We start from the raw sequence: 27,798 nt of genomic DNA on the forward strand, positions 1-27,798 counted from the left end.
GACACTTGCAGGAGGTTACAGGTTAGCGGGGAGATGTTTTGTCAGCCATTTTGTTTTTGATTGCCTCATTTATGCCCAGGGCCTGTAGGCACAGCCCAGGAGTGGTGCCTGGGTGTTAGCTGCCTTGTTCTGGCTGGTGTGCTTGGCTGCTGTACTGTGTGTATACTGCACAGCCAGCCTTCCCCAGCACCACCTCCAGCCCCATACAGCTCCCTGGCACTGGACCCAGTACACACCATTAGCACATGGTATCCGGCACAGGGCAGGTGGCAGTCCCCACATCACATGTGCTGAGGAACAAATGGGCTCAGCATGGCCCTGGGAACACAATAACCACACTTGAGCTAGTGCTCAAAATGCTGTGTAGATGACGGGGATTATTTCTTTGCTAATGCTCTTAAGAGCTATTCCGGAGCCCGAAGGAGATGAAGAGGCTTATTATTGCAAAATTAATATCCTGCAGGGGAAGGATTTCATTGCCATTCCTTGTACCTTGCTTTCTGGTGGCAGCGGGCTGTGCAGAAATGGGAGCTGGGCACTATTCTGCATGGGGCTAAGGCAAGGAGTGTGTCTTTGTCCTGGCTTGGAGAGCCCTTTCCTGGCTGGAAAGAAGGATGAGGAAGCTGCAGCCTCGGGGTCTTGGCTGGAGTTCTCCAGCTTCCCAGCAGAGCAGAATATGGATGGGTAGGTGGGTGGGTGATCTCCACCACAGCAGCCTGTCAGGCAGAGCACAGCTGCCAAAGCCAGCTCAGAGGCCCTTCGTACCTGCTCTCAAGGTCTCTGCAGGCTGGTGGGGATTTCTACTTAGGGATAAAGCTTTGCTGTGCACCAAGCAGTGTTTTTCCCTACCTTCTGTGCACTTTTTGAGCCTTTCAGATCCCCCTCTCTGCAAAAATACCCTTCCTGTGTCCCATCTCCCCTTGTTGTGGTGCTCTCAGTCAGAGGAAGCAACATCCCCTTCCCTCAGCACAGGCAACCAAGCAGAGGTGTGTTGCCGTCAGAATGGCACCATGAAACTGAGATGTCTCTTTTAATCTCCTGTAGGTGTCTTTTCCATCCAGGCTCAGCCCACACCCTCGTAGTGATCTCCTGATATTGGCACAGCCACCATGAGCTCTGTGGTTTGTTACTGTGCTGCTTTGACACTGAAAAACACCAACCCTGGAGAAGAAAGGCAACTTTTCTTCTGCCTATCTGGAGGGGTTCTCTGGAGGAACACAGGTAGATGAGCTCTGAAGACAACCAGAAAAGGCCATGTGGTGGTTTGCATCACAGTGTGCTCCAGGGTTTGGCCCACACAGGGCTGGGCATGGAGAGCAGGTGGGGCAGAGATGGTGAGCACAAAGCCCCTTCCTCATGGGGAAGTGCTCATCCCCTGGAATTGACACACTGCCCTGGCAGCAACACGATTGAGGACCCATGTTGAAGGCTGGGCTATGGGTGTAGCTAGAAGAAGGAGGAAAGAGGAAAGGACCAATCAAGGCAGATTTGCTGAGAGAGCTGGGCAACAGCAATGGTCTTGCTAGAACAGAACTGTGTGACCTTGCGTGTTGCACACAGACAGGGGATGTTGCTGCTTGACTGGAGCCTGTGTAATTTCACTGTGATGCTTGTTTCTGCCTTCACAGAAAAGTGGCAACAGGGAGGCAGATGTGCCTCAGCACTTCAGTTACATACATGTGTTGAGTCCTTTGGATGAGAAAAGACAACCATGAGATGTGGAAAGGGGAACAATGAGCACAAAGGTAATTCTCTGGTTGGGATTTGACACTCAGTTTCCCGCTGTGGTATAGAGATCCTGTTTCAAAAGTAGAAATACATTATTTTTGACTATTTAAGAGAATTTGCTATAGTTAAGTTTATCCCCCTGCTGTGTTTTAAGCAACCACCCTTTCACATAAACTTTGCTGTACATCCTAAGTGCACTTCAGTGTGTTGCACTGGTTGCACTTAAGTGATTAGATCCTTTTCTCATAGGAAATAGCGTATGCAGTCCAAAACTAAAAGCATTGCACTCATCCAGTTCCATTAGTGAGCAATGAAGAATTTTTCTGCAGAATCTGAAATTCCACAAACACAAAAGTAGTCATTTCAAGCCAGTGAACATGGGTGATCCTATTTGCTTGCAGGAGGTTCCATGGAAGGAAGGGTATACAAGTATTTTATGACTAAATTACTTATTGCTTAGTTATTTGCTTAGCAGTCGGCTAACCAACCAGGGCTAGCTTTGTAGAAGCTAGAAAGATGTTTCTTTTTTGGTCAAGGTCTCTATGTTAGTTCTGTTCTATTCTGTATTGCTTTTATTTCATATCCTACATTCCCTCTAAACTCATGTTTTCCTAGCTCCAGTAGCTAGGACTTAGTGCAAGAAGTTTGTAATAACACTGTGGATGAACCTGCCCTCCCAGCAAGAGGCTTGATGTGAATCACCAAATCTGCATCTCCCTGGGTTGTGTGTGCACAGCCCTGCATGGAGGGGCTTGTCTTGAACTCAACTTCAGACACCTTTCTCCATGCTAATCATCTTGGTTGTTTCATAGTTCAGGAAAGTAACAGGACTTGCTTGTATGCAGGCACTTGCCTCATCTGCATCTACCAATAGATTCTTGTACGTCCCCATGCTGGTGCCACCCTATCTGCAGTTTACTGGGGATACTGCAACTGTGTGTTGCCCCTCCCTCCTTTCATTCTCCCAACTTCATCCTTCAGCCTGGCTTCGCACACAAGGCCTCACACAGGACAACAATGAGCAACAGTACTGATAACACTCTTGCTAAAACTGATTAACTGCCACAAATCTGTCTCAAAATGGGGGGCTGAAAGACTGATAGTAGACACCTGGTTCAACAGCTGAGGGCCATTTGAGCACGTGCCTAAAAACAAAGTATGAGTCAGTCACCTTACTTCGTAAATAGAGGGCAGCCCAGGAGCCCCTTGAGCTGCGTTACACAGCAGCTAGCTGCACAAAAGGATTTCCTCTTGAGTAGGGTCACCTCTTGAGGTTACATCTGTGCAGAGATCTCTTACACTTGACATCAAGGTGCCTTGCCGATACAGATCCTTAGTAAGTGACTAATTGTTTTAAGCTTTGTTAGCTTTGCTAAGATTATATATTAGAATTTATGGTAAACTTTTTTAGCTTCACTAAGGCAATGTGTTAGATTGATTGTGCACATACAATCTCTTAGATGTAATCTGTTGACCAAGTCTGGGACTGGGAGTGGATTTCACTGCACCTAGCCTCTTTACTTTCATGGTTCAACTTTTGTGGTTCAGAATGCAAGTGGGTCCACTCTAAATTTTGTGACTCAATGGGAGAGTCTTTTGTATGTATGTGTTTAACCCTACCCTTTATGCAGTATATCATCAAGTGTATCCAGCCATCTCAAATCTTTTCCTATATTTGTTAAATCACTATGTTATATCTATATTATATCAATAAATATATTTCTGCTTCTCTCTTATGAGTGAAGTGTAAAATGTAGTCATTTCTATCCATGACAGACGCCCGTCTCCTAAAGAGTGCAGGAAGCTCCTTGGTCATTGAAGCCTAGTCAAGGGCAGTTCAGGTTTGCATCTCAAGACATCGTTGTAAGTTGATCCTGGAAAAGGTTCAGAGTTTCAGGGAGAAATGTAGCACAAGAGAGAAGATGACCCTGTCAGGAGAGTCAGGACACAGATGGGCCAGGCTCTCCTTCTGGGTACAGAAGACTTGGGGTCAAGATTGAAGATTTCAGCTGGGTCTCCTAAGCTTCCAAGCTTTTCCTTGATTAGTCAGTTGTCTTGTCCTGCCTCCTTAACATAAGCTGAGACAGCGTTTACTGACATGAGCAGCTGGCCAGTTTGATGGACAACAGGAGATAGACCAAACACAGAAACTTAAAGGGAATTCATACTACAGTTTTTGGTTCTTTACTCACACATCCTGAATAAGTTGAACAAGTGAATGTCTGGCCTTTTTTATTCCTAAAAGCAATTCATACAATTGATTAGGCTGCTACAAGTTTATGATATTACTGGTTCAGCATGCATCTTTGCTAACTGAATTATTCCTGTTTCTAAAAATCTCAGTTTTGTCACTTAGAGTTAATCTTATATATACACGTGTATGTATACATATGACGTACTCAGACATTTGCATGCACACAGATACTTCCTACAGTCATTGCTAACTTCCAAGCCTGGGACATCCTGGGCTGGGGCACTTCATATGGAATCTATTTTAGTATATATTTTGTGCTATTTCATAAACTTCTAGATTCCACATTAGTGTATTAACCTTTTTTTTTTTTTTTGTCTAGAGTCTGATAATGGTAAAGTCTTCATTCCTAATAGGCCTACTCTGTTGCCCAGGCTTTGGACTTCTTAGGACTTATGTCCTGCATTATTTCATGGACACCTACAATCTCTTGGTACTCTTAAAGTGCATTTTTGACTGCAGAATTTACTAGAATGGAAAAAAGATTTTCCACCCAGCTTTTTTTTTTGTGAAAATGGGTTGTTGTTCTTACTGATAATCTTGATGTTGTTTTCTTCTTACCCTATTTACTTAACACTCCTTCTGTGAACATTTTCATGTGCTAGCCTAGATGACGCAGGAATTGTAGTGCACTTGCTCCACTGTGTTGTTACATAGAACTGTACTGTATCCATAGAGAAATGCAAAGAAAAATGTTCCTTTGTGAAATGAATTAAAAATCCAATGCTTCTTTTCTTAGAGCTTTGCAGTAGTGTATCCTCACTGGTACTGCCTGCTGGACATTGTCAAATTCACAATGTGAATTTGTATATATGCAATGAACTGCAACCATATAGTGAATAAGAGATGAGCAAGTCTATAAAACAGGGTGGCCTCTGCTGCTCCTTCTGTGCTGGGAATGGTTAAAGTCCAGGAAAAGAGCTCTCATTTAGAGCTTGCAGGAAAAAATATGTGACCTCACACCAAGATCAGTGGGGCTGGAAATGCACTCCTGTGGTTAAAAATATGGGGAGATCTGGCAATACCATGAATGCCTGAGGATTTTGATACCTAAAGATTTATATACCCAGCAGCTCATAACTTCATTGATGATGTTTAGTCATGATTGTCTTCCTTCTGTAATGCAGTCCTCATATGAAGATGCCTAAGAATGCTCTACACAAGAAACAGAGAACAGAACTAATTTTTGTTATGCTGCTTCCTGCTCGGAATCCAGGAGATTTGGGTTATCGCTGTGCACGCAATAGCAAGCCCCTCTTCATAGAACCTTTCTGCAGCTGGTCTGGAAAGTTCATTGCCTTGGGGAGCCATTAAATTAAATAGATACTTAAATCTGAGGAGAAGTGGGGAGAGGTGGCTAGAGTGGCTTGATGGAGCATTAGCACTGTTTGCTGTTTGTTTAAGATAAGGGCGGCTGGGCTTAAATACATCTGATTATCTCCATTCAGCTAGACTAGTAGAATGGAGAAAATCAGATGACCCAAGGTAGTTCTTTTTTTTTTTCCCCAATCTGATTTCTTTATACCACTCTGGCATCATCTTCTGATGACTTGTTTCTTGGTCTCTGTCTTAAAGTTTCCCAGTAAAAGTCTCATTCTTTTCACGCTGTAATAGGTTTATAACGCGAGATGACTGCAGTTGTACCTTAGCCAAAATACACAGCAGTTTACATGCAGAATAAGTGAAACCACCTACAGACTGCGTTTTCTAAAGATGAGCACAAAGTTCTTCAAACAAGTCCAACCCACACAGAAAATGAAAGCAGCTGTAGATAAATAAGGAAGCAAATTTCAAGGCTGGACAAGGAGAGCAGGGAAATACCTTGCCTCTCTGATACCCCCCTTGCATCCTTACCTACTGAGGAAATTCTTGCATCATCTGTTACTGCTTCACTCTGAGAAAGATTACTCTGCAGTTTGTTTTGAATGCCAGTCCTCTAATCAGCTGGAGAAAAGGAGTCTCATATAAGCCAAGGGGTAGGAAACACTTCGGAGATACACCTAGGACAGACTGCTGGCTGACTCCTGACATCCAGCTTCTGCCTTTGCTTTTCCAGTTTCCTTAGGGCTATAGTGACTCGGACAAGTGGCAGTTTGGGAGGCTTTTCTCTTCTTATTCATCTTTCTTTTTCAAGGCAGTCGGTGAAGAAAACTGGAAGGCATGACCCCCTCCACAGACAAAAAGCTCAACGGGCTAGATAACCCAAGCTTCATGGTGAGTTTGCTTTTCCCCAAAAGGTAATTTTTGTGTAAATCAGTGCGAGTCCTGCAAACTGAGGAGAAAGGGAAAGCCAGGGGATCAGACTGCCTGTGAGGAGGCTTGTCTGTGGTCTCTCGGCTTTTCTAGCAACAGGAATCTGAGGAATGACTGCCTCACTAAAGTCTGCTGCTGCTATAGATCCAGTGCAGTTTCTACTCTTCTAAAATGATAGAGTAGATGAATGGCAGTGCAGATGTACCTGTGTTGAAAAGGTGGTGGTTTGGTAGATCCTTGTGCTGATGTCTGTGTTTAGAAGCATTTATGTATTAGTAAAATTACAAGAGAAATTTAGCCCACTGAAGAATGTGTTTCTTTGTCTTCTGGATCTATTTCTATTGAGGTAAACTGGGAGAGAGGTGAGTGAAAAAGGGATTTGGGGGTCAGTGGGTGAGAGAACCCTGTAGAGTTATAGCAGGGCAGTAAAATCTGTAAATGATGTGTGAATTCAGCAGTGTGCAGTGTACTGGGAATACTGGGAGCTGTACAGTGCCACAGGGAAAGGACTTGGGTCACAACAGCCCCATTCCTATCTCATGCAGTTAACTTCCAAATGAGTTAACCTCCGTTAGAAAGGTTTGTGTTCTGACAGTGGGAGTAGAAAGATGGGATCCTAATATGTTGGCATAGACCCCCTCCCAGATAGGGGACCATGGAGGAGTCATATAATCTCCTGGTGCCCAAGTTTCCCATTTCTCAGAGTGAGCTTGCTGGCAACAGGAGAGGTGGAGTGCTATGTGTTCCAGCTGCAGGGAAAGCCTCAGAGCAATGAATAGGCTTTCTTTCACTGTTTTTAATGATCTCAATTTTTACCTGTTCTGCTGCTGGCAAGTCTGGTGAATTGTAACTTCCTACAGTTTGAATCACCATTTTCTTCTACCTGTCCAACAGTTCACTTTCTGATCGCCCTCCTGGTGCACTTAATTTAAGATACAACACAGGGAGGACATCCTGTGCCCCTGGGCTCATGAGAGCAGCTGGGCTGAGAACCACTGGCGGCAGCTCTGCAGCTCCTGTGAGGGCCTGTCCCTGTTCCAATCTGCTCCTGCTTTGTCCTCCTTCCAGCACCTCAGCATCACAGGATGGCTGACATGGGAAGGGACGGAAGGGACCTCTGGGTCATCCGCTCCAACCCCTGCTCCAACAGGGATACCCACAGCAGGGTGTCCAGGATCATGTCCAGGTGGCTTTTGAGGATCTCCAAAGAGGTGACTCCACAACCAATCTGGGCAACCTGTGCCACTGGGTCATCCACACAGTAAAGGAATGTTTCCTGATGTTCAGATGGAACCTTCTGTGTTTCAGCTTGTGTCCATCACCTCTTGCTCAGTCAGAATTTATCTCTTGACCTGCCTCATCCTGATCTCTCAGTTTCATGCTTCTCTTGCTGAACCATGCTCACTCCCCTTCAGCTCCTGAGGAGGGTCAGGCACTCATGTGATGGTCATACAAGGCTGTGACTGACAAGATTCTGCCTGGCTGGAATATATCTCCTGGTTAACACAGGAAAAATTGTGGCAAAAGGAAAGGAGCTTACTGCTGTCTGCCGAGCTTAGGCTTCCTTTATCCATGGTGTTATTCAGGAGTAGCTGTCCCCATATAACTCCCTGCATGAGCAGTCTTAAATATCTCGCTGCTTATTTGTTAATCCACAGATCATGCTCCCTTGTTCTGAAATGAAAATGCCTTCATGGGAAGGTGTTCAGGAATGCCTTTTGCTCGTGAAGTCCATGCCTGAGCTCACTTGGAATTAACTCTGCCCTCTCTTATCTGTTTTGAAGGAGCTGTGATGCTCCCAACCTGCCTAGGCTGGGTAAATATATGGTGTTTTGGAATGTATCGGCACACTTTGACAGTGTGATAATAAATGGGACTGAGCCACAAGGCTGGAGATTTCTAGAAAGTATGCAGTTCTTTGGGACTAATTAGCCATACCTGCAAATTTACAACTGAATATAACATTGATTTTACATCCTTATTCCCTGATCGCAGCATTAGCTCCAGTGTTGGTAGGCCATGAGTGTTACAGCACACACCTTGCTTTCAGCATCCTGTTCTGGCAGGACTTGGAAGATTAAAGAAAAAGGAAGTTTGGTGCTGGTAAACTGGTTGAGCATCTTTTGACAGCAGATTTCTCTGCCAGATGTATGTGCCTGGAGTCCCCAAGCTGGAGACAAGACCTCAGCTCACCCTGCTTTTGCCAGCTGGCTCCTTTGAGATGATTCACCAGGATCTCATGTTCTTTGGTTTCCCCCAATTCCTCTGTGTTAGAGAGGTGTCCTGTGTAAGACCCAGTGCAGGTGTGTTTATTGAGGTGAAACACTTGTAAGGATGTGTGAGAACATCAATAAGATTTAAGAGATGGAAACAAAATGCAGAAAAGTCTTCTAGTCAAATTGGTCAAATTGTTTTAGGGCATTTTGTCAAAAGATCTCTTTAGATGGGACAGAGAACAGGGGCCAGTGCAGCATTCAAGCATTAACCTGATGCACACTCCTTCCTGCTTCTGCTTACAGTTTTTCCATCCTTAATGAGACACTAATGATGTTAGCACACTTTATCAAAATGCCTCTTTGAGGCTGAAACATCCTCCAAAGTTTCCCTGTCTAGACACACGTGCAAATAAGCATATAAACAATTTCTTAAAGCATTGCACTTCTTTCATCGTCCTGACTTTGTTGAAAATAACATCTGAAGTTCTCCCACAAGACATGGAGCGCTGCCTCACGACAGGCAGCTGCAGGGCTGAGCTATGGCTAACGAATGGTTTTTCTCATTGTTCAGAGTGAAGATGGGAGCCACCACTGTGCCTCACTGGATCACGCTGCCCAGGGCCCAAAGGAAGGCAAGGGCAAGGGGCAGAGCAACAAGCTGGCCTACACTGTCACTGACATACCCCCCTGGTACCTGTGCATCTTGCTGGGTATTCAGGTATGAGAGGGCTGCAGACAATGGGTGGGGATGGATGGAATTTTACCAGGTGTTCAGCCAGTTAATGGGGACAAAATCTGTGTTTGGGAGTGCTTTTATTTCTGATGCACCTGGAGCTGTGGGCTTAGTGTCCTTAGGGCCTTCCCACCACTGCCTGAGCACTGATTGTTATCCTCCTGCCTGCAGCAACACCCTCCCTCTTGATGTGCAAATAGTGAGGCAGAGACCTAGGGCTGGAGCCAATCAGTTAATAAGAACAGGTCAGATGCCTCTGCTGAAATCAGCAAAATATCTGTAGGCTTCTAAACTTCTGCCTTTCCACTGCAATAATGGCTAAGCAGAGGCAGCATGAGAAGGGTCCGCACTGCTCTGGCTAATGTCCATGCCCACGCATGGTAAATAACGCAATGCAACCCAAAGTTAATGGGTACAGAGCCTCAGGGAACAGAGCCCTCAGAACGACTAAGGAAGCAACGGACTGTTCTAGGAGCTTGGTGGACATCTTGTACTTTGTTTCCTTAAACGGTCACCTTAAATTTAGAATGTATAACAAGGTTTTGTGAACATATTTACATCGTAAATTTAATAAAACCTTTAACAAGTACGGTGAGTTTCCAAGTGCCACCAATTCACCATTGGAGTCCTGTACTATGAGTGAGAATTAGGAAGTCAAACCAGCTGAAACAACCTTGCCTTATCAATTGCTCACCAAATTATCTTCACATTTAGTAATTAACCAAAGGTCCTTATTAAAGTATGCCTGTGACTCTTTTGAAAAATACAAAATGCTTGATCTTTCCATTCTTTGGCATTCATTTATATGGCTATTCATAACTGCACTGTGTGAGAAAAGTTGTTGCCAGCAAAGAATAGGTAACTCCAATTTACAGATATTTTATGTTATTCACTGAGGTGCCAGTGAAATGGATTGAAACATTTGTACTCTGCTCACTTCATGTGATCATTCTGTTAGCTTTCCCTGTGATGTCCCTTCCTTCCTAGTAGACTACTCCCAACAGTTCTGTTTGCAGGGCAGGGGATAAACCTGTTCTGTCTGACAGTGATCTGGGGAGTCCAGAGCACTACAAAAGGTCTTTGGGCACAGAAGGTGGGAGAAGTTTGTGGGGGTGCACTGAAGATCCTGTAAGTACATCCCCTAACAGAATGCTTAATTTATCAAAAAAGAGAATGAGTAGTACTGGTATGATTCAAATGCAAACATGCTAGTTTCTTGTAGGTTTCCCCCAGTAATGCAGTAATGTTGTATTGCCAGTTCTGTGTCCTTCTTCAACCTGTCTTTCTCTGTGGCTCCTAGCATTTCCTAACAGCCATGGGAGGTCTGGTAGCCATCCCGCTGATCCTCTCCAAAGAGCTCTGTCTTCAGCATGACCTCCTCACCCAGAGCCACTTGATAAGCACCATCTTCTTTGTCTCAGGAATTTGTACCCTGCTTCAAGTCCTCTTTGGAGTAAGGTAGGTCAACTGCAAGAAATGGGACACGCAAGAAAATTTATAGATGCAATTTCTACGTGCTCAGCAGTCAGCTTGCTGTAAAGTTTATCTAGTATTGAGGGTCATTTGTTACCCTTAGGCAATCAGTACATGTGGCAAAGCATACTGCAGTCACTGTACATGACAGGTTTGCAGGTCTGCCTCACTGTTTGGCTTTTGCATTTCCTGGTACTTGATGCATCTTTTGTTGGGCTCATAAGGAATCTGTCACGCAAAAGGTAAAGCATTAAAAAAGATCCAGTATACAGTATCTGCCTGCTCCTTACCAGAGACCCGATGGCTGTGGCAGGTCCCTTTCAATCTGGCCCTAGCCCTGGGTGCACAGAGCCGTTCAGAAACGGGTTCAGGGGGGTAACTGGGAGAAATTGCAGCTCATTCACCACCTTCAGAGACTCAGGAGAAAGTTAAATACTTTGTAAGAGATATATCCGCGGTGTCCCAAAGAGTCTGGGTCCTTGCTGGCCTTGCAAAATTTCTTCTATTCCCTTTGTCATAACTCTGGTCTGCCTCTCCATTTTTTTTTTTTTTCCTCTGTTATGGCAGGAACAGAATCACACAGAAGCTCAGAATTGCAGGGGTTGGAATGGACATCTGGAGCTCATCCAGTCCAACTACCCCTGCTAAAGAAGATTCCCTACAATAGATCACGCAGGCAGGCATCCAGGGGGGTCTTGTGCATATCTAGGGAAGGAGACTCCACAGCCTATCTGGGCAACCTGTTCCACTGCTCTTTCACTCTCCAAGTAAAAAATTTTTTCCTCATGTTTGTATGGAACTTCCTATATTCCAGTTTGTGCCCATTGCTCCTTGTTCTGCTGCTGCACACCACTAAAAAGCACCAGGCTCCATCCACTTGACTCCTGCCCAGTAGATATTTATAAGCATTGATAAGTATTGACAACTGGTGTTTCTTGCTTCAAAAGCAAAAATCACACATTGATTGGCTTTCAAATCTGAATAACCTGGTTAAAACTCTTCTACTGGCAAATCACAATGCTTTTTACACCTCCTGGGCATTTCCCTAGTGTATCTTTTCCATCATTGTCTGTCATAAGGAATGGTGGTAGACAAACCCCTCTCTGAAGGTAACTCCATTGCTGCAGGATTAATGGAGAAAGGGGCCTGGAGGTAGCCTGCAGTGCATGCCAGGCCACTATGGCCACCAAAGAGAGGCAACTTGGTTCTTCTGAGTTCAGCTAAATTCAGGCTAGGGCATACAGCTATGCTGTGGGCTGTTTGGGTCATCCAGGTCCACTCAGGCTGCCCCCAAAATGACTTGGTGATAAAAGTGTAGTAGGGAATGAGACATTAATATCTCATTAATGTCTCTTGTGGCTCAGTAGCTGAATGAGGAACAACAGATCAAATTAAGCAGTGAGGAGCTGATCCTATAAGATAAGCTTAAATGGCATTTTCTGCACTAAGGATGCAATTGCCTTATTGCTGGCCCCAGTTATAAGGCATGAGGACATTCCCTGTCAGAAAGGTGGACTCAGCCTGGAGCAGAGCCGAAGGAAGTGATGGCAAGCAAACCTAGCCTGGGGAAACAGTTAGAAGCAGATTTCTTTCTCATTTTACTGCTTTCTCAAAGCCTTTAGTAGTTGATAATCATGAGTCACCAGCAAGACTGTGGGGAAAACAATAAATACAAGGCTGAGGGGATGTTTTTTTTCCTGGAAAATATTAGTGCTACTGTCCAACGCCCTGAGGAGCCCTCAGCTAGGTGCTCTGCACAGTTCATGATGTCTGTATTTAAGAAAGACTGATTCAGAGAAGAGGTGAAAGGAGGGATAGTGATAACGTGTTAATGTGGTATGGTAATGGAAGGCAGCTCATCTTGTGAAGGTAGTGTAAACGAGATTGGCTGTTTCAGGCCAAGTGGTTGCTGAGTGGATCTGGCTGCAGCCTGCAATTAGTCTGAGAGAGCAGAGATGGGATTAGGCAGGGAAAAAACACTTCAGCTAAAATACAGTGCTGGCACATGGTGGGAACTGGCAGTAGAAATGGGGAGGTTCCTTCCCAGAGTGAATACAATCTGGGAGCAGCCCTCCAGAAGCAGTAGATGGTGGAAAACCTCAACCCACTGTAACCTGCAGCTCAGTCATGTGACAGAGCATGAAAAAGGAATGATGGGTCCCAGATGGTCGTTAGAGACTATCCAAGAAGCTCCTGAGGACATACAGGTAAGTGACCTCACTTGCCATTGTGGTGATGCTTAGGCATCATGCAGTGATGATCAGAGCATTACGTCTCCTCTAAATCTTGTAAACACTGCCAGAAAAAAAAACAATCCATGTCCTCCATATGCATCACCTCAACACTCCTGCTTGATGTTAAGCCCACCAACACCAGCTGGGAAACAGCCTCAGGACCAGCACATCAGGAGCTATAAAGCTGTTGTTAATTCAGCAGTGGTGGCACTAGGTCTTCTATGTTTCTTTCTTTTCTTTTTTTTTTTATTTTATTTTATTTTTTTTTGCTTTTTTTTGCCCAGCAAAATCCTTTGAAGGCTGCAACATGTTTGGATGTATATAATAAATAAGTGACTCCACAGATGACTGATGTTCAAATACAACTTGCTGGCTAGTTCTAACAGTGCTTTGGTTGTACATGGCGTGAGTAATTGCAGTGATAAAAAATACTTGTTCTAAGTGATGGAAATGTGGTGCTTTTACAGCTTTGCCATCTTTCATTTTCCTGTGCTTTCTGATGAACGGCAGAAATTCTTCAACTTCAGGGAAATTGCAGAAGTATTCACATGGATCACTGCCCTGCTGCTTTTCTAAGCAGGTGCCACTGGGGTTTTTGGCGCAAGGAGAGGTTGCTTTGGGAGCTGCTCCCAGGGTGGTTTCTGAGCAGATAAAGCCAAAGCACTTTGGAGGCTTCTCTTGGCTTTTTCAGAGCTTGTTGCTGTGTCCATGTAGGTTTCCTTTCCAGTGTCAGTGGAGAAAGAGCAGAGGAATTAGCTCTAAAAAAAAAAACCAAAACAATCTCCTAAGAAATAAATCACAATTTCCAGTGCTCCTAGTCTGAATATGGTTATGGCATGAAGGATAGCCAGTGTGTGATTGTGCTTATAAGCAGGTTGTGAAGAAAAGTGAGGCAGATCAAGGGGACAGAGGAAAGAACTGGATATTGGTGAGATTTGGGTACAGGTCAGTGCTAAGCTTTTCTTCAGTCTCATCATCTTTCTTCCTTTCCCTTCTCTCCTCCTCCTGCTTTTTCTTTTGGCTGCCTTTTTACCATACGCAGCTCTATGACCGAGTCACAACTTAGAAGGACACATACTTCCTTAAACCAGAGTAGCAGTCTGACTCCATACCGAATGTAACTCTCTCTGTCGTGGTCATTGCTCTTTGAGAACTACTGGCAACGATACCCAAGTATCATCAGTGATGGTGACCTGCCAGAATAGATCAAAAGACAATGCCAGAGACCACAACCAGACTGGTTTTTTGTGTGTGTGTGTTGTTTTTTGTTTGTTTTTGTTTTTTGTTTGTTTGTTTGCTTTTTTAAAATTTATTTTGCTTTCCTTCCTCTCACCTAAATAGAGCTGTGATTCTAGCATTCTTGTCAGCTTTTTCCTCTGTTCTCCTTCTAGGTTGCCTATTATTCAAGGAGGAACTTTTTCCTTCTTGACCCCCACCCTGGCCATGCTGTCTCTCCCCAAGTGGAAGTGCCCTGCCTGGACAGAGAATGCCACCTTGGTGAATGCTTCTTCACCTGAGTTCATTGAAGTCTGGCAGACACGGATGAGAGAGGTACATCACATCTTCAGTGGCACCTGTTCTGTATCAGGGCTGTTTGCTTTCAGGAAAGCACCTCACCTTCCATCTCCAATGGCCCTTAGCCCCTGCCCTGTTACAGCTTCCTGGGCACCTAAGCTCTGGTGCTGCACTGCCACTGAACAGAAGACAGAGTCCTTGGTTGATTACGGTCCCCACAAAGTCTCCACTGGGAGAAACAGACCTGTTATCCATAGCCCTGTGTTCCTCATGCTTTTGGAGTCAGCATGAGGGAAAATGCTCAGTACTGCAGGTTTATCACTAAATCTGCAAAGACAGCAGCTTCACCCCCTGAGCCTCCTGGCTGGAAGTGATGAGAGCAGCTAATGGCATTTCGGGATACAGTCACTGTCTACTTAAACAGTGATTGTCAAACAGAAAAGTTCAGAGTGATGACCGTGTCCCCAGAGGTGAACTGATACTCAGAAAAAACAGCCGGTGTGCTGAAACACCCTGAGTGCTTCCCAGGTAGGAGGTGAGTGGAGGCCATGGCTCTATTCCCATTTTCAGAGCAAGAGCTTTTCCCTGCATTTTGGGGGAGCAGAAAGATTGGGAACAGGGAAGCCGATGTGTGCTTGGGTGTCACAAATGGCAGGCACAAGGGAATGAAACAAGCCCTGGTAATGACTAAATCCCTCAGCCAAGGTGGGAATTGGTGTGCTGGTACTTTGGTGGTCCTTCCCCCCATATAATGCTCAGCAGAGCCCTGCTGTGGTCAGTGGCAGGCCTCCACACCTGTCCATCTTTGGAGGTGTGCCTGGCTCTCACACTGGCTTGTTACTGACTTCCTTAAGAAAAATCTTAAGAAAAAAACAGTTAGAGGTCCATTCGCTGTCTGCTCTCTTCCTCCATTTTTCTAGGTGCAAGGAGCTATCATTGTAACTTCTTGCTTTCAAATCTTTGTTGGATTTTCTGGCCTTATTGGATTTCTGATGAGATTCATTGGCCCCTTGACAATAGCCCCCACCATCACCTTGGTTGCTCTGCCTCTCTTTGACTCGGCTGGGGATAAAGCTGGACAGCACTGGGGCATAGCATTCATGTAAGTATCACTTCCCTGGAACTTGAGATTTATTTTGGAGTGCTAACACGCAGAAGGCTTGTGCAAGACACCAGCATGACACAGTTACCTTTCGAGAAGCTTTTAGCCCTCAACTACACCAGCAACAAAGCAAAAAACAAAAATGAATTTTAAAAATATTGATTTTGTGAAAACTCATAGTTCTTAGCTCAGTAGAGAAACAAGTCTTTCCTCTGTGTCATTGTTGAGGGCAATTTCTGTTATAGTTGTTTATGCAAACTATCCTACACATCCATTATTTAAGTTAAAAAGACATTTCTAAAATAACAAAGTTAAGCACTCAGAGTTCTGTATTCCTCAAGTTAGAATAGCTGCTGCTTCATGTCTTGTTTTCAAGCCATGAGGAGGAATCGTTTTCTCCCCAGAGGCCCTGGGGGAGCTCTGGAAATATCTACATTGTGTGCATGTGCCTTTGCAGCATTGAGAGCATTCTTACAGTAAAATTTGTGTGTGTGCCCTTGTGTATGAGTGTACAAGTGTTCCTGATGGCAGAATTTCTTTGATATTTATAGAATCATAGAATGGTTTGGGTTGAAAGGGATCTTTAAGATCATCTAGTTCCAACCCCCCTGCCATAGGCAGGGACACCTCACTCTAGACCAGGTTGCTCAAAGCCCCATCCAGCCTGGCCTTGAATGCTTCCAGGGAGGGGGCGTCCACAGCCTCACTGGGCAACCTGTTCCTGTGTCTTACCACCCTCACAGTAAAGAATTTCTTCCTAATATCTTGTCTAAACTTAAATTTAAATCTAATTTCAGAATTTAAATTTCAGAAACAGACTCAAAAAATAGAAATGCCACTGCATGGTTCCCCTGCAGATAAGCATTTTCAGATCCACAATGCAGGTTTAAGATTGGGATAGCATACCACAGCAGCAGGTTGTTTTCCTTTGTGACTTCCAACAGTTTACTAGTGCTTTCAGAGCTGTCTTTGGAAACTCAGAGGTCCTGAGGTCAGCCTTGAATGCAGCCTCGGAAGGCAGTGTGCTGTCATGGGGATATTATCAGGACCCAGGTAGGCCTTCTGCTCCTAGCTCCACTTCTCCTGTCACTGCTGGTTCTGTTCTGCCTGCCAACACCTGCACTCCTAGTCTCCAAATGCCACATTTCTTCTCCACCTGCAGTTCTCCACTCAGTTGATCTCTTCCGCAAGCACTCCATAAGATTCCAAACCCTGCCTGTCCCCCTGCTTCTCAAGTTCCCTTTCACCCTTGTTTTTTCCACTACATCTGTGGTTTGTCCTGTTCTCTAGCTCCAGTGATTTGTCCCAGCCCCTTTGCTTGGCTGATCTGAATTCTCTTTTCAAAATCTATTTCCTCATCAGGACTGTCTCATCTTTCCACTTCCTCTCTCCAGTCCCTAGCTCCTAACCTCTGTTTCTTTCCTGACCACTTTGCCCAGTAGTGCTGCTCCATTACCAGGGTTTTCTTGCCCATATTTGGCCCCTGCATGCAACCCTGGCTACACTTTCTGTTCTTCTCTTTTCTAATTGAACTTCTACCTGTGCTAATCCCCATCCCAGGGAGAGACAGGTGATGGAGGAGGTAGAAAACATGGGTCCTGTGATCTCAGCCCTGCTGTCCAGCCCTACCACATCCCAGAGCCTCCATAATAGGTGAATCCCAATGTTGCCTTGAGAAACTGGTTTGGTGTGTGTTCACTTGCTCCTTGGTGATGGTACATACTACAGTTCATCACTTAACAATATTCCAGAAAAAAAAAAAGCTCAAAAATGTTATGGCCTGCACATGCTAAAGTCAGAAATGTTTAAGCTCAGTACTTGGGACTTGAGATGAATGATCATTGCCACAGACTTATTATACTTGAGCAGAGTTTTGTGAGGAAGAGCAATGTGCCTCTCCCCAACAAACGAATTCTACTAAATCTCACATAGGCAGACCTTACCGCTGCTCAAGGCAAAATGACCTTCTCAACTATGTATATTTCGTGAACATCACTCTTTGAAATAGGTTTAGGATATATTTCTCCAGAAATATTTGGCCTGGGGCAGATGTTTTCCATGGAAATTTTCATTCTAAATGGAAAAAAAGTTAGGCAGAATTATAAGCAGCTGAAAATAGCATCTATTAATGGAATGTGTCAGGCAACCTGAATAATAAGCAGTGACACCTACCCAAGATAGACGAGTATTCTGCAGTGATTCATCAGGCTGCTGAGCTCCTTTGTTAATGCAAATGCACAAAATGTGCACTGATGTAGTTGGTCTGTGCTCTGTAGCTTTAGAAACCAAGAATGGAAGCTGGCTCAGACATTCTGCATCCAGTCATTCAGTGCTCTGAATGGTGATTGATAACCTCTGGCTGTATATTGTGGTGTCTCTGTGCAGCCCTGTGCTGCTGTTGGTGAGAGGTGCAGTCCTACACAAGGGGTGGGAGAGGAGCTGCACCTTGTGGCCACTGGAGCAAGCCCTTGGAGGCTTGGGGCAAACGAGGGCACTGCTACTTTTGGTGCTAAGAGACTTTTTGGCGGGATCATCTGGAGTCCTTCAGATGAAAGGAAATCAGGTAGCCAGGCCTCCAGTTCACATGGGGACAGGTGAGCATCTGAGCAAACACTTCGTCTCATAGTCTGTTTTCCCCTCCTCCCAGGACTGTTTTTTTCATAGTTCTGTTCTCTCAGTACCTGAAGAATGTCCCTGTGCCACTGCCATCGTATCGGAGAGGCAAGAAGTGCCACTTCTCCCCCATCTACATCTTCCAGATCTTCCCGGTATGTTAATGCTCCTGGTGATCTGGGCAGCATGGCAGAGGGACCAGCTTCACCCGGTCCAGGCTATCTGGGCTGTTTCCACTTACTTCAAGTGGACTTAGCACTTCCCAACCCAGGCTACACTGCAAGGGGCAGCGGGGAGAATGGGAGAAGGACCCATGGTGTCTGTTTGTGGGGCAGAAAAGAGGGCCACCAGGATGCTTGCTGTCACTCTCCCTCCATCCTGTGTGCATGCTCACGTGTGCACAGGGAAAAGGTTGGGTAGGAGAAGACCTTGTCCCAAACCTGTCTGTCATTGCTGGATATGCGGCTCTGCCGTAACCAGATGTTGCTGTCGAATGTGACGGGCAGGTGCTGCTGGGGCTGTCCATGAGCTGGCTGCTCTGCTACGTGTTGACAGTGACTGATGTCCTCCCCACGGACCCCACTGCTTACGGCCACCTGGCACGGACAGACACCCACGGGGACGTTTTATCTCAGGCTCCCTGGTTTCGGCTCCCTTACCCAGGTACTGCGACAAAGCTGCACAACCCTTTCCCCTATCCCTTGCTGCTGTACCCTGCCCACCTCACAGCCACCACAGGGAAGTGCCAAAAATCAGGCAAACGCGCACAAGCACCCTGCTGTTCTTCCCTCTCAGTAGATTTTGGGGTAAATGTGCCCCACTGACCTGAATCAAGCTCTTTATTTGCAGGACAGTGGGGAATGCCAACAGTCAGCTTGGCTGGGATATTCGGCATCCTTGCCGGGGTGATCTCCTCCATGCTGGAATCCATGGGGGATTACTATGCCTGTGCCCGCCTGTCTGGTGCCCCACCACCACCGAAGCATGCCATCAACCGTGGGATCGGTGTGGAAGGCATTGGCTGCCTCCTGGCTGGGGCCTGGGGAACAGGAAATGGCACCACGTCCTACAGTGAGAACGTGGGGGCCCTGGGCATCACCAAGGTGAGCTTCACACGGCAGGGTGACTGCAGTGCCTTGCCCTCCTGTGGTTCTCCTGAGTGTGGTTACAAGTGCGTTGTGTACATTGGTGTGGGAGGCTTCTTTAGCCCAACTCTGCAAATGGGAGAAGTACAGGCTGTTGTTACTCATGGCTCCTGGCTTAGGCTCCTGTAAAGAGAATATGTTACACTGAGCTATTCTGGAAACTTCTCGAGGATTGAATTTATCAGATACTATCCGTCTATCTACCTATCTACCTGTCTATTCTCCTAAATAAATGGAAGGAAAGTAAAGGAGATTTTTAATAGGGCTTCAAGTTCCACAATTTTCATAACCCAAGGATGGTAATCATGTGAAAGGTAGACCATTTCTTTGAGATTATGAAATCTGATGGCAAATGTACGTTTTTACCTCTCTTTAAAGTTGTGTGAATTCCCTGAGTATCTTATTGCTCTTATGAGGGTAAGAAATTTCCAAAGAGAGATAAACTTGACAATCAGATCATAGATTTTCACTAAGTTTTATTGATAGGGGACGAGAACATCCAGCAGCCAACTTGAAAAATACTTCTAAATCATTGTCAAATAAGCTGTGTAAATAAAAGCAGGTGTTGACTTATAGCTCCTGAACAATAATATTAGTTATTTTGCTGGATTTTATAAACCTCAAAATAACCATTTTTCACAGTGTTTGACTGAAGTGGTTGTGTCTAACTGCATGGAGTTCAGTTTAGCCTGTCACCCATCCCTTGTCACAATCTGGATGGTACATACTGACCCTATACCTCAGCCTGTTCTCTCATGATGTGGTTTGCTGACATGACCATAGTGCAGAAATGCTCAAACCCATAATTGTCGGTTTATAGGACATGCCTTGTCCCTATGTACTCCGAGTCCTTGCACAGACATGCCATCTGTGCTGATTCAGGGGACAGTTAACTTAGATCCCACCTCTGCTCACCTTGTTCAGACTTAAAAGCCCAGAAGACAGTCTCATAGAATCATAGAATAGCTTGGGTTAGAAGGGACCTCAAAGATCATCTAGTTCCAACCCCCCTGGCATGGGGAGGGCTGCCACCCACCAGCTCAGGCTGCCCAGGAACCCATAGCCTGGCCTTGAGCAACTCCAGGGATGGGGCACCCACAGCATTCTGGGCAGCTGGGCCAGCGCCTCATCACCCCCTGAGCGAAGAATTTCTATCTCAGTCATTCTTAAATCAGACTCTGACTGGGATAGTTGGGGTTGCTGAGATCACAAGGCAGATTTCATTTTGTTTGTTTGTTTTACATGGGAAACATATTTTTTGATAATAAAGGGAAGTGCAAGGGACTTGTTTCCTCTGCTTAAACACAGGTATCAGAAACTGCCAAGATCCAACATCTTAAATGGCACCAGGCACCTATGTTTGAGATACAGGATCAAACCCAATGTGCCAGCACTTAGCTCCCATTTCCAAGAAACAGAGAATTTCAAAGAGGATAAAGATTTTGGGAAACTGCAGCTTCTTTAGCTTTAAGAACAAAAACCAGTTTTCTTGTTTCCCTGACATAATTGAAACAAACTCTAAATTAGAAGCTTTAGAAGCAGATGCTCCCAGTTGTGGTATCAGTGGAGTAGTTAATTTGCCTTTGAGGCCAACTCCATTTATTGGGTAATTTGACATATGACAATTTCAGCAAATTAAGAATCTGAAGCTTCATTCTGATCTTGGAACAAACAGATCTTGTGGATTTTATTAAATTATTGCTTTGATGATAATACTGTCCCAAGATTTTAAGCCAAAGAATATAAAAAGTGCACCTGAAGGCAGTGCATGATTTTATTTTGAAACTCCCCACAAAATCTTACTCATTTCTTTCACAATCAAGTAAAACTTAGTACTTCATAAAAATGTGCCTTTAAAGAATTTTAAGTAATATTTAAAAAGGGACAGTACCAGTTACTGGTAGTGTTTTGGTTGAAAGCATTTGCAAAAAACCCCTGCAGAAAAAAAATGGCATTCTTCAGATATTTCAGTGGAAGGATTAAAATAATTAATTGAATTATAAATTGTTTGCAGGGGATTACAGAACTTCTCTGCCTAAGACATGAATGCTGTAAATCTTAGTGTGATTCTTTAAGCTGTCCAAGTTTTGGTGTGGCAAAGCGTATCTTGAATTGAAAGTCTAACAAATACTGCTGCTTTTGAGTTTAATTTTTGTAATCTGTAAATGTCTCCTTCATCCCTTTGTTTGTCAGATACTCTTTTTCTTTCCTATTCACACACTCTAAAAGCTCTGAATGAAGCTTGCTGCTTCATCCCATCACTGTAATGTGGAACTAAGAATGACTCCCTGGCTCTTCCTAGGGAAGAATGAGAGAAAGGTGGGTTGACTGAAGCTGGTGTGTGATGGCAGGTAGGGGCAGAGTGAGAGACTTCCCCAATTCTTATTAACCTGGTGTTGGTCGTGTAAAGGATATAGCAGATCCAAGAGCTCAGGATGGAAGCAGCCAGGCTGGCCAGCTCTGCTCTCCTACATCTTGGTCCACAGAGAGAGGATTGCTTGGTGCAGGACACCTAGCTGAAAGCCATTTTGAGGTGGAAACTCTAACCTCTGGTGGAAGTGTTGTCCAGTGAATTGTCTGGGAGCAGCCTGTGGGTATGCCACAACGTTTCTACACTGCAGTGAAAGCAGAGCTGTATGTGGGGATTAGTGCGCTCTTAATGTGCTTTTTGTTCCACAGTGAACTGTTAAGACATGATAGCAATGGGGAAGAGGATAGCAAAGCAAATAGGTGTGGATCCATGATTGTTCTCAGGGTACTTATTACAATAAATATTTTCTAGTCTACAGCTACAGGGACTTTCCACACAGTGTGAGCTTCCCATCTGAACCCAAAGCTTGGAACCGAACGTGCTTTGGTTGCAAGCCTTGCCTGGCAGGTCTGCGCTCACGGGTGCATCACTGCCTGCTCTTCCTCCCACCCCAGGTAGGGAGTCGCATGGTGATCATTGCTGGTGCCTGTGCCATGCTCCTGAGCGGCGTCTTTGGGAAAGTGGGGGCAGTGCTTGCCAGCATACCCACCCCTGTCATCGGAGGCCTGTTCCTCGTGATGTTTGGCATTATCACCGCAGTGGGGATTTCCAATTTGCAGGTAAAAGCTGTGTGAGCACTTTTTCATTCCTAGGGAAGGTGACTTTGGTTTCAAGCCAGATTCTCACCAGCCTGAGATAGACTTAAGCTGGGCTGCAGCAAATGTAAACATTTGTACTGGCAGTTCCTCGGGTGAAGATGAGGGCATTTATGCAGAGACCAAATCACAAAGAGAGGATCCAGATTGGGACAGGGCTTGCAGGCACCTGGTTAATGACCCAGCAGTGCCAGGGCTGCTCATCCCTGTCTCACAGTTTATCTGAAAGAAGCTGTTGTAAGCAAGGGAGGAGTTTCTGTAGCTGCTCTCCTATGGATGATTTTTCTCCATGTCCTATTGTAATGTGCATTTAGAGAAGGGCTCTTTGAGTAGAGGTCTCAAACTGGGCAAGAGTCTCAGTAAAAGGTTTAATTTCCAGTTCCGCCACTGGCTATGGCTGAATCACACCTTTTCCTGCTGTCTAAGCTGGAGATCACAGAGTGCTTGCCCACCTGACTATCTGCCATATACAGTTTCTAGTGTATGCCATACATGTTTGAAATCATCTGCTAATTTTGGTTAAGCAGAACTTTCTAACACCTAAGTTCTAACACCTGTCATTAGGTTTGTATGTACATCTGAGCATGGCTCACTAATGAATTAGTGAATCCATGGATTTTGGTCATTCCAAACTGGCAATACTAACATACACAATTTCTCTGTGCAGTACACGGATATGAACTCCTCCAGAAACATCTTTATATTTGGATTCTCTGTATTTGCTGGACTCACAGTTCCCAACTGGGCGAACAAAAATAATACACTGCTAGAAACAGGTAAGAAGTGACAGCACATTTTAGAAGAATTTTCTGTAGCATAGAACTTAAGCAAAGGCTGATCCAGAGCAATCTTTTTAAACACATTTTTTTTCCAGACAAAATCCTGAAAGCTGTGCTTTGACTGTTGGCTGTTGCTTTCTGGGAGTGCTGCTCTTGTCCTCTGCTCCGATGCCTCCCTTGCATTGCCAAATATTAGGTTCTCTTTTGGGATTTGCAGGTCTTGCCTAAACAAGCATGCATCTTGCAGCCTCTTGGCGCTGAATATGTTGCTGGTTGAATATGTGTGTCTTTGTTTTTCCTCTAGAAATCATCCAGCTGGACCAGGTGATCCAGGTGCTTCTCACCACTGGCATGTTTGTGGGTGGGGTCTTGGGGTTTATCCTCGATAACACCATTCCAGGTAGGATTTTGCTGAAATGAGCTAAGCTACAAGTCTATGTCTGCCCTGGGGTTTGTCAGTCGGTATTTTTTGCCCTCATTACCACTGCTCTATTGGTAGAAGTTGTGACAGCAACCATGAAACTGTATGTCACTGCACTCCTGGGGAGGAATGAGGAACAGGAGAGACATCAATGGAATAGCTGCTGCTTCCAAAACAGTAGCTCATTTAAAAAACAAAAACAAAAATAAAAAAATTGTTTTTCAACAACCTAGTTTGAGGAAAAGTTAATTCAGTAAAAAATGTCTTTTACGTAAAATGCTAGCCTAGGTCATGTTGTTGGTTGAAAGGAGAGAGAAAGGCAACTGCAGGAGGGAGGGCATGGTAAGAAATATTTCTCCCCTGCTTACAGATACAGGTTGGATATTAGGAAAAATTTCTTCTCAGAAATAGCAGTGCTGCAGTAGCACAGGCTGCCCAGGGAGGAGGTGCAGTCACCATCCATCCCTGGAGGTGTTCCAGAACCGTGTGGATGTGGCACTGAGGGACATGGTTAGTGGGCATGGTGGGGATGGGCTGACAGTTGGACTAGGTGATCTTAGAGGTCTTTCCCAACCTTAATGATTCTGTGATTCCTGATAGGCAATATGTTGATGCGTGTCTGCTTATGAAAGCTGCTGAAATTGAGGTCGAACTGCTATCACATCAATGGAAAGCAGCAGAAAGGGCTGATGGCCAAAGATATGATATAGGACCAGTAGCTGCCCCTCACAGCCATCAAAGACCCTCTGATTTTCATCAAACCTAGGGAGGGATGGCCTAACAATAGGAGAGGAAGTTCTACAGAAAGAGGGCAGGAAGGGCACTCTGTTAACCAGACTCTTTTATTATCTCAGACTTTTTGAAAAGCCAATATCCTTTTGGCTCATTAATTTTATTGTACCCTTGATCTTCAGCTCCTCCAGGCAGAATTTATGTGCTCACACCCTTTCCCAAGAGGGACTTAGCCATTGCAACAATTACAGACATTTAGCAATTGCTAGTTAAACTTAATTCTCTTACCTCATGATATCTGAGCAGTTAACACCCAGCTTTGCTTTTCTAGCACTTTACAATGCCTCTTGAATTGTTCTTCCATCCCCCATGGCTTCTGAAAACCTATCTTTATATCTTTGATTCCCATGAGAAGCAGTGGAGGAGACTGTAAGACACTGCAGGAAGATGGGTAGTGTCTAGCAGCACAGTAGCTTGTTTTTGTAAAGAGTTTTGAAGTAGAAGGGTTTAAGTGCAGGAATTTCTATTCTGTAGTGGGTCTGCTGTGATTTGAGAGCCAAATGTGGAGTGCACAAGGCAGTCATATGTGCAGAACACCCACTTGAGAGTTTGAAATACAGCAATTTCCTTTTTGCTTTCACAGGAACACAGGAGGAGCGGGGTCTCCTGGCATGGAAGCACAGCCACAAGGGAGAGGTGGACAACTCCCAGCTCATTTCCAAGGTCTATGATCTTCCATTTGGCATAGGCACTAAATACTGTGCTGTCTCTTGGTTTCGGTATCTCCCTGCTTGCCCCAAAAAACTACTTGGTGGCAAGAAAATGGATGAACTGAAGGCTGCTGGACAGGATAGCAGTGTTAATGCAAGCTTAGAAAGAGACTCTGAGATAGGTGCTGATACAAGGATATAAGCACCAGGCCTGAAGGTAAACTCTTCTCTCAAGCAGAGGTTGAAAAGCATGTCTGCAGCCCCCATCATTTGAGTTGGAACAAGAGAATGACAATGCCTTTCTTTTCTTAACTGTCTCCAGAGCCACTGGTGACCTTGAGGGAATCATTTTTCTTCTCCCCGCTCCTGCCTGCCCACCTCTAGGAAGAACACCATACTGCTTTGGGAAATGCCTAGGAAGGATGTTCAGTTTCCTTCCTTGTACTGAGCCCTGGGGACCCTGAGGAACAGTTGTTAGGCTGAAGCAGAGCTCTTTCTTTCCCCTGTTCTGACTGCCCTTGGGGCCACAGGAGAAGGCATCTCTACCGCTCTTATGCATCCTTTGGGCTAAGATTTATCCCCTTCACCTTAATCATCTGCAATGGCAACGTTCACATCTCAGCTTGCGGTTTACATCTTTTCGTGGCCAAAGGAAAGAAGTGGGCACCTGTAGGCCATGACTCCTCTCTCTCCTGTGATGCTTTAAAGTCAAATGAATGATGTTGGAAAAGCAGCATCTAAGGTTAATGGGATGAATTGCCTTCTGAAGTTGCCTCTCCTTACCTACACTGCAGAGGGATCTACTCCACTTAGGTTATTGATCTGTTAGAAATAACCAGCTTTCTTGAAAGGAATCCCAGCTGGGATGCTGGAGCCAGCTTCCCCAGGGTACCAAATTGCACAGAGATAAAGGAATCTTCATCAGAGATGAAGGACAAAACTTCTGCTACTGCTAAGTTCTGTGTGTCTCCACTGTCCCTGATTTGGTTTGGTGATTGTGTAGTGACAGCCACTTCTCTAGAAAACAGCCTGCAGACTCTTGCTGTTTTCTACTCTCAGCACAAACAGCCTTGACCTGTTAATAATGTGACTGCACGTGGTGCTGGCTGCTGGTGACATGTAATAATATTGCTGTAGCATTAAGCTGTCATTTCCTGCACTGAGATTTATACTTAAAAATATTTTGGGAAAAATAAATAACATATGCAACTGAATGATATTTCTTGGGTTGATTTCCATAGTGAGAGGCAAGTTGTATTCAAAGAATCACAGAGAATTCAGGTTGGAAAGGACCTCTGGAAGTAATGTGGGCCAACCCTTCCTCTCAGATCAGGTGGCACATGGCAGTGTCTAGTCGAACTATATAGCTGGAGAGTCACAGCTGCTTTAGCCAACCAGTTCTGGTGTTTGACCACCCTTGTGGTGAGAAACAGCTTACCTCACATCTAACTGGAATTTCCAGTGCATCAACTTGTGTCTGTTGCCTCAACACTGTTGCCTTCTTAGAAAAGTCTGACCCAATCTTCTCTGTACTCTGAACTGTACAGCTGAAGCCTGTGATATGGTTTCTTCTTAACCCTTTCATCTCAGCAAAATCTGTGTGGTTTCAATGAAAACCTTTTGTTCCTCATGCCTACTACAATCTGGGTTTTTGGTCCCAGATTTAGTGGTATGTTGCTTATTTTTACTGTTAAGGGGCGTATTTTGCCCAAGGATGTGGTGGAGTCACCATCCCTGGAGGTATTTGAGAAATGTGTGGATATGGCACTCAAGGTCATGGTTTATTGGTGGACTTGGTAGTACTAGGTGATGGCTGCAGTTGATCTTATGGATCTTTTCCAACCTAAACGATTCTATAATTCTGTGATTCTGTACTGCTGTCTTGTCTCTGGGAGTAAGTCTGAACAGATCAGTCTATTGTGTACATTGGGATCCTCAAAGATGAAACAATTTGGTAGTCTGCTGTTACTAGCAAGTTTGAGGGCCTCCATTCAGGACTGTGGTTGAATGTCTTTGGAACAACAACAAAAAAATGATTTGCATATTTAACTATGCCTGATTCCTGCCCAGGTGGGATTTTACAGAGGTCCTGGGCATCTCAGCTCTGACACTGCCTTAATTCTCCAGTGTCGCCCACACCTCTAAGCTCATTTACTGATAGCCTGTATCCCCAGGAGATCTAGCAGATAAGCCCTGGTTTTGCACATCACTCTCAGATTTACTTGTGTCACAGCATATGTGAGAAAGCATAAGTTAATCTGCATCACCCTGTCCCCATGTCCTGTCAGGCTGCTGCTGGCCAGATCCAGCATATGCTGCAGGAATGGTTTAATGGCAGCAAGATGGCGGCTGATGAATGAGGCACCATGACCACATCTTGCACTTCCACCCTGCTGCCATGTCTGCACCCTCCTCCCGTACTTGGTTGCCAGCTCCCTGGGGCACAGCATGAGTAGGGCCCGTCTTTCATTGCAGCACAGCACAAAGCCCAGGCAGCACAGACTGCAGTGCTGTGTCTGGTGCTGATGATGCTCGAGGCATTTCTCAGAAGCTATTTCTGTCCCCGTTTCAAGCTCAGGCTATTAACTGCCCTTTGAAATTTCTCCTTTAGAGTGTTTGTTATATGCCTGTCTGTTTTTTTTACTCAGAGAGACATGTCTAAATTCTAAAATGAAGTAGGCAGGGATGAGGCTGCAGGATTACCACTCCCCGCCGGCTGCATACGGCCACTTGAGTTTTGGAAACAGCTTTGACTTTGCACCACAGG

General features: G+C 45.0%; 1 protein-coding gene across 4 annotated transcripts; it reads left to right on the plus strand.

Annotated features, from left to right (window-relative positions):
* Positions 1 to 2,432: 2,432 nt before the first annotated feature.
* On the plus strand, positions 2,433 to 25,819 carry LOC100539124 (solute carrier family 23 member 1-like). 4 transcript variants are annotated; one of them, XM_003202183.4, is made up of 14 exons: positions 5,740 to 5,955; positions 6,114 to 6,193; positions 9,020 to 9,166; positions 10,482 to 10,639; positions 14,280 to 14,439; positions 15,324 to 15,505; positions 18,153 to 18,273; positions 18,625 to 18,781; positions 18,968 to 19,221; positions 22,189 to 22,353; positions 23,057 to 23,165; positions 23,473 to 23,568; positions 24,965 to 25,248; positions 25,354 to 25,819. In XM_003202183.4, the coding sequence occupies exons 2-13, from the start codon at positions 6,140 to 6,142 to the stop codon at positions 25,231 to 25,233; spliced, it is 1,872 nt and encodes a 623-aa protein (XP_003202231.1). In that variant the 5' UTR covers positions 5,740 to 5,955; positions 6,114 to 6,139; the 3' UTR covers positions 25,234 to 25,248; positions 25,354 to 25,819. The 4 variants fall into 4 exon arrangements, with proteins under 4 accessions (XP_019469666.1, XP_003202231.1, XP_010707944.1 ...); XM_019614121.2 differs by lacking the exon at positions 5,740 to 5,955 and adding an exon at positions 2,433 to 3,064 and having other exon boundaries at positions 24,965 to 25,819; XM_010709642.3 differs by having other exon boundaries at positions 24,965 to 25,819.
* Positions 25,820 to 27,798: the final 1,979 nt, after the last annotated feature.

The sequence above is a fragment of the Meleagris gallopavo genome, chromosome 1, assembly GCF_000146605.3.
Source record: "Meleagris gallopavo isolate NT-WF06-2002-E0010 breed Aviagen turkey brand Nicholas breeding stock chromosome 1, Turkey_5.1, whole genome shotgun sequence".
NCBI lineage: Eukaryota > Metazoa > Chordata > Aves > Galliformes > Phasianidae > Meleagris > Meleagris gallopavo.

Bases quoted from the DNA above. Each gene is read 5' to 3' on its own strand.
- LOC100539124 (XM_019614121.2), top strand. From the start codon at position 6,140: ATGACCCCCTCCACAGACAAAAAGCTCAACGGGCTAGATAACCCAAGC. The intron at 15,506-18,152 runs GTAAGTATCACT...CCCTCCTCCCAG, and splicing joins CACTGGGGCATAGCATTCAT to GACTGTTTTTTTCATAGTTC. The intron at 23,166-23,472 runs GTAAGAAGTGAC...TTTTTCCTCTAG, and splicing joins TAATACACTGCTAGAAACAG to AAATCATCCAGCTGGACCAG.